This window comes from Rutidosis leptorrhynchoides, chromosome 5, assembly GCF_046630445.1.
Source record: "Rutidosis leptorrhynchoides isolate AG116_Rl617_1_P2 chromosome 5, CSIRO_AGI_Rlap_v1, whole genome shotgun sequence".
In the NCBI taxonomy this organism is placed as follows: Eukaryota; Viridiplantae; Streptophyta; class Magnoliopsida; order Asterales; family Asteraceae; genus Rutidosis; species Rutidosis leptorrhynchoides.
This window is the reverse complement of record NC_092337.1, coordinates 47,212,545-47,218,544: the sequence shown is the minus strand read 5'-3', so window position 1 is coordinate 47,218,544 and position 6,000 is coordinate 47,212,545. Positions and strand designations below refer to the sequence as shown.

Here is a 6,000-nt window from a genome sequence, read left to right as displayed (position 1 = left end):
ATTCTTGATGGAATTGAATGAGATTACGAGTATAGCTATCTTTGTTGAGTATAAGTATGTTAGTATATATGTTTAAGTCCTTCAAAAGTGTATTAATACATGTTAATACAATACATATTCATACATTTTAATTTAGAAGTTATTACAACGTTAATCGTTATATATATGTATATAGTCTTGAAGTCTTTAAGTTAGTAATCTCATTTTATGTACATAACCAATTGTTAATATATGTAATGAGATACTTAAATATCATTTAACAATCATGAGTATATATTTATATTCATATATACGTCATTAAATAATTTTTTTACGAATTATGACGTTCGTGAATCGTCAGACAGACGGGGTGGCCAAATGTTTGTATAAAATTCATTTCAAATAACTAAGTCTTAATGAGTTTGATTGCTTAACATGTTGGAAACATTAATTATGTAAATATTAATCTTCTATATATTAACGGAAAAATCCGGGTCGTTACATGCTGCGAGTAATTTTGTGCTCTATACTTAATTTTGTTTTTGATGAAAAAATTATCCTAAGCCTTTTTAAAGTGGAATGAAGTTTCCAATTTCCAACCTTAATTTAAAAGAAAGGAAAAATAGCAACAGATAATGTGATTCTGTGTTTGAACTTAGGTTCCTCACGAGGGGCCAATGTGTGACCTCCTGTGGTCTGATCCTGATGACCGGTGCGGTTGGGGAATCTCTCCTCGTGGTGCCGGTTACACATTTGGTCAGGACATAGCTGCACAGTTTAACCATACAAATGGGCTCAGTCTTATCTCTAGGGCGCATCAGCTTGTCATGGAAGGTTACAATTGGTCTCAGGTTTGTAACATCAGATATTTAAATTTTCAAACTGATTGGCACCTACCTTATATATATATATATAAAAAAAAACTTTGCATTTCTTTTCGTGTGCAGGAGAACAATGTTGTAACTGTATTCAGTGCACCAAATTATTGCTATAGATGTGGTAATATGGCTGCCATACTTGAGATCGGAGAAAATATGGACCGAAATTTCTTACAATTTGACCCTGCCCCTCGCCAGGTTGAGCCTGAAGCTGCTCGGAGAACTCCAGACTACTTCTTGTAAATTGGTGTTTGATTATTCGACATTTGTGTTGTTATAGTTTTTTGTTCAGTTAGACAGTCCTTTATACCTAATGACAGTGAGCTTTTGTTAATCTGTTACCCAGTTGACCTGTTAACAAGACATACCAGAACAATCCAACCGTTCGTGAGTAATCCGATTTGAAAACTTGACAGTCACACACATTTACTTCAAGCAGTATAAGTTGAATTTAGCAATATACAAACTATCAGTCTTAAAGCCAACCTGAGACATTAAACTTATTGTGTTTTCTTTATGGTTAACTCAAATTGACCCGTTCATCAAGCAAACGGGTTGAAGTTATCATCCTCACTTGAAGCATTATTAGCTTAGCTACATCTAGCCAAGGTTAATACAAGTTTATATCCTAAGCTTTTGAAGATTTTGAGCAATCTCCGTAAGTAGGTCAGCTCTTTCGTCACCCTTTTGGAGTGTTCCTGTTGTGTTATTCAGGTATCCATTGTCTGCTTCAATCACACTCATCCTTTCCTTAATTATCGTCATCTCTCTAACCAGTTTCGCCTTTTTTTCTTCCCCTGTTCATACACGTACACAAATTATTAGCATCAGATGTAGGTGGTGAGTGACATCACATGATGATGTCAATTAACTGTATGAGAATTACAGAGCATACAAAGTGTAAAGCCACCTTTATCTTTGTCTCCATGATCCGCCGTATCCGATGATGATTCTATAAGATTTTCCAGGTTATTCAACATACCAGAAAGATTAGATCTTTCGGTTTCAAAATTACTTTTAGTTTTCTTAATCTCTCCGTATTTCTGCTTGTATTTCTCAAGATCAACTTCCATAACCTTAATATCTTTCTCTTTCTGAATAAGCATATCTTTAAGTATTTGAATCGCTTCTTGATCATACTCAGCTTGTTCTTCCATCAACCTCTGATACTGCAAAGCTTCCATTTCAATCGAAGCTTTCTCCGCTTGCAATCGAGTGATCATAGCCATTGAATTGTTCGCTGCACTAGCTGATGCATTTCTTTCTTCATTAAGTTCTTGATATAACACCGTTAGCATTCTTCTATCTGCTCTCACTTGTCTTTTTAAGTGATGAATTATGGAATCACCTTCTATCGCCACCTCATCACTCTGTTCGCAAATCGTATCCATTTTTTCAAATGGAATTTTTTTTGGTAGTCTGTTTGCAAATATTGGACTGTTTACTGCTACAGATTCTGCATACGGTACCCCAAAAAACTTGTTTCCTTTTCCAAACCGTGGGGTCGTACAAGGCTCATCGTTCACTTCTTCTGAATCTCCAAGCAATGGTTTTGTTTCAGAATTTATATCGTCTCTAACATCTACATAAACGAGTAAGCCTGTCATCTTTAAAAAAAAGAAGACAAAACTTCAAAGATAGTCCCTGAAGTTTGCACTTTATAAAGGATAGTCCCGCTCACTAACGAACGTTAATTATTTCCGTTAAATCCAGACAAAGATTCCCTCACATGTTCAGGACATGAATTGATTTAACGACCAATGTAGCAATAGCTCAATGGTACCAGGTACCTTTGAAGCTAGGACCCACCATGTGGAAGCTTGGACTTAAAATAGGCGCAAGTTCAATCCCCACTCGCGGCAAGAATTTACAACCCTTGTGGCAGTGGGATAATGATTGCTCCTGTCACATGTGCAGGGACCCGGTGGAGGTAATTTTACGGCATCTGACTCTTTCGGGGTGGGTCTGAAGAGTTTCTAAAGGAAACACGGGGTCAGGGTGTCCCTGCCAAACATACACCTTGTTGGACTTAATGAATTGATTCAACGGGAATAATTAATGACTGTTTGTTGGAACGACTATCATCGATTAAAGTGCAAATTTCAGGGCTATTCTTGATTAGAAAAAGGACGAAACATGATGATTTCAACAAACTATCTTTGAGATTTTGTCAAAAAAAAAAAAAAAAAAAAAAAAAAAAAAAAAAAAAACCAAAGTTGGTAAAGCTCACTTTTGGAATCTGTGTTTGGACCCTGTTCTTCTTCAGGCTCATCTGGTTCATTATCAGATACAAACTTGAGCTCTGTATACTGAACATGAGGCAACTCAACATTTTTTGCATCATCATGTCTCCATCCCATTGGGGTCAAGGGCACTCTAGGCGAAAAAGCCGGTGCAAACGACGAAGCACGGAGGTTAGACGGGGTCCTAACAAAAGCTTCAGAAGAAGTTCTCTTCTTAAACGATTCACCACAACATGAACACTTGCTCATTTCAACAGCCTGCGTATTACCATTCGATTCTATACCAGTTTTCACTGGTTTCAGTTTCAGCTTCAGCTTCTGATCACCCGAGTGTTTTTGCTTCGTGTGTTTTTTAGTTTCATTGGAATCTGAATCTTTTCCCATTTGAAACGAGAGTAGACAACCGTCACACATGGTTCGAATATCAGACAATATTCTATGTACATGACAATAAGCTAAAGATGATATGTCTTTTTTGTGAGATTCACATATTGAGCTGTTGTAGTATGGGCCCGGGTTAGTACCTGCAAGGGACTGATCAATCCGTGTGCATAAGACGCACGGTGGGTCCAATTGAAACGTCATGGCGAATTTGTGGGAGATGAATGCGAGAAGCCCGTCGATGAAAAGGGACGCTATTAGGAACCATTCGAGTACAGCGCCTACTACGAAATGTGGGAATTCGCCTAATTCTTCTTCTACGAACATCCTAAATGTCCTTTTCGACATTTTTACGAGGCGAGCAATTAAGAATTAAAGAGAAACTCAATATTAAAATATGTAAAATATGAAAATGGAGAGTGAACAAGATTTTGAGAAGAAATCAATAGGCAAAATAGTTTAGATCAAGATCCACTTGTTTCTCTTAATACAAGTGTTTGTGTGATACTAGTTACTAAACGAGGTTTGGAGTGATGTCTAACTATGAGGTTTTCCCATGTTTTGTGTTACCTAAATATAGAAATGTTCTTTTCTTTACCTGAATTAACGGTCAATCATGCACTTTTCACAAGTTGGTTCTCATAAGTTTAGTTTAAATTTTTTTTATTTGGGTAAAAGGTTTTACCCGATAAATATTATTAAAAATAATAACAATAAAAGATACTCAAAAGAACAACGACCTCAAGCGCACCTTGAGGCCTCACAGACAACCAAAAACCAAGCTAGAACCTAACAACAAGATAGGACTAGCAAAACCAGACTAACAACCACCTTCCTATCCACGGACACAACCTATAGGGCAGCCCGATTTCAAACCAAATGTAGCTCTTTCCTTAGAAGGATTTTTCGTAGCCATAAACCATTAAATTTCCTAGTTTAAAATTCATTTGATGCATGGTAATCATTTAGCTTTTAACCATTATATTTTTTTTTTTTTTCGAAAGGCAATAGTAATATTATTATTAATAAGTAAAAACTAGCAAGATGCTAGGAAATACAAAGTAGGTTACATAACACACGACAAACCACTTCAAACTCGAATCGACTAACACTTAAATCTAACCACGAGTAATACAATAGACCTTAACACGAGTAGGTCAGCAAGAACCTAGGAAACCGCCTTGCAAATCACAACATATTACATGACCACTTCAGGGCAACACCCGAATGAAAGCATGAACACCGACTACAACCCGAAAACCACACCATGGTACCCACGAAATCATAAACGAAATAACCAATCACGCAATTAAATCGAGTGGTGATAATGTAATATGCCAAGATAATTAACAGAGCAATAACCCACACCGTCTGCTATACCCAATTGAAACCACGAAAACTATCACCACGATTAACGCACACAACGACCATGAAACAGCAACCACAACCTGAAATCACGAACCAGTCGTAAATCACGAACTGCTTGAAGTAACCCACGAAATCACGAAACAGCAACCATGAAACAACCCACGAAGCACACCTAATCAAGAACTCCAGACTCCTAGCATCTCCAGAACCAACAACCACTAGGTCCCAAACCACCCGACAAACGGATGAAACCCAAGATAGCAACACCACCGCAAACAACTACCGAAACTTTGAAAAGGAGTCACCCCGACTACATCCATAAAACCCCAGAAAACTCTTGCTCAGCCCAACGGGAACTACGAACCAGAGAACCAGGTGAAGTGTAGCATCAAAGAGGATGTGCAGCGGCACAGGGAGCGGCCATCACATGTCGGCCATCGGAGAAGGGATGCCGGAACCAGAAAATATCAGGAAGGACCGGAGAAAGAAAAGCTGTGTAGGGTCTAGGCACGAATTGGACCCGATGAATCCTTGTGAATACCTTCTTGTGAATAACATCCAATAAATTCCCCTCACCAAACTATAACCTAAAAAGCCACATGCCTAACATCTTCTACAAACCTAACACCACCATGCATGAATCCACTGCAAACACCAACCACAAACCAAGACCCGGAATCACCCTAACTACACCTTAAATAAAATAAGTCCCAATCATAGGCCTGTCAAACTTGAAAGTAAAGGAACAATGGGAAACACGATCGTTAAAGACTAAAACCGACGAGACAATGAAACAAACATATGGATGCCGGGACAAGCACCCTTGAGCCCATGAACCTCAAGCAACAGAGCAAAATAGAACAACTACGACTCGAACCCAGGTAGTAGTGTCAAGGTGGAGGAGCAGCAGCACAAGGAGAAGCACGACAATGAAGGGCTGAAGACAAAAGGATACGACCAAGGAATTTTGCAGGAACATAAACACACTTGCACCAATTCCACTTGAATGACACCAAACTTGCACAAAATTCACTTAGCAACAAAAACCCACTTGACAAACTCCACTTGTATTTTTCTTGAACTACAACCTAACTTGCAATAATCTAAACCCACTTGCAACATAAATCCACTTGTACCAACTCCACTTGAAA

At 38.2% G+C, this 6,000-nt stretch overlaps 2 protein-coding genes across 2 annotated transcripts; one reads left to right on the top strand and one right to left on the bottom strand.

Moving 5' to 3' along the window:
• The first annotated feature begins 495 nt into the window (after positions 1–495).
• LOC139847039 (serine/threonine-protein phosphatase PP2A catalytic subunit-like) lies at positions 496–1,118 on the top strand. Its single transcript, XM_071836636.1, has 2 exons — positions 496–830; positions 927–1,118. Exons 1-2 carry the CDS (start codon positions 657–659, stop codon positions 1,098–1,100), a joined length of 348 nt encoding a protein of 115 aa, XP_071692737.1. The 5' UTR covers positions 496–656; the 3' UTR covers positions 1,101–1,118.
• Positions 1,119–1,478: 360 nt separating this feature from the next.
• Positions 1,479–3,829, bottom strand: LOC139848592 (probable myosin-binding protein 5). The gene is made up of 3 exons (XM_071838318.1): positions 3,088–3,829; positions 1,744–2,439; positions 1,479–1,654 (listed from the first exon to the last, which is right to left on the bottom strand). The coding sequence occupies exons 1-3, from the start codon at positions 3,827–3,829 to the stop codon at positions 1,479–1,481; spliced, it is 1,614 nt and encodes a 537-aa protein (XP_071694419.1).
• Between the last annotated feature and the right edge of the window lie 2,171 nt (positions 3,830–6,000).

Coding starts and splice junctions, on each gene's coding strand:
- LOC139847039 (XM_071836636.1), top strand. CDS start 657: ATGTGTGACCTCCTGTGGTCTGATCCTGATGACCGGTGCGGTTGGGGA. Junction 831..926: donor AAGGTTACAATTGGTCTCAG/GTTTGTAACATC, acceptor TTTCGTGTGCAG/GAGAACAATGTTGTAACTGT.
- LOC139848592 (XM_071838318.1), bottom strand. CDS start 3,829: ATGTCGAAAAGGACATTTAGGATGTTCGTAGAAGAAGAATTAGGCGAA. Junction 2,440..3,087: donor TCCAAACACAGATTCCAAAA/GTGAGCTTTACC, acceptor TCGTTTATGTAG/ATGTTAGAGACGATATAAAT. Junction 1,655..1,743: donor CTTTACACTTTGTATGCTCT/GTAATTCTCATA, acceptor GTGTATGAACAG/GGGAAGAAAAAAAGGCGAAA.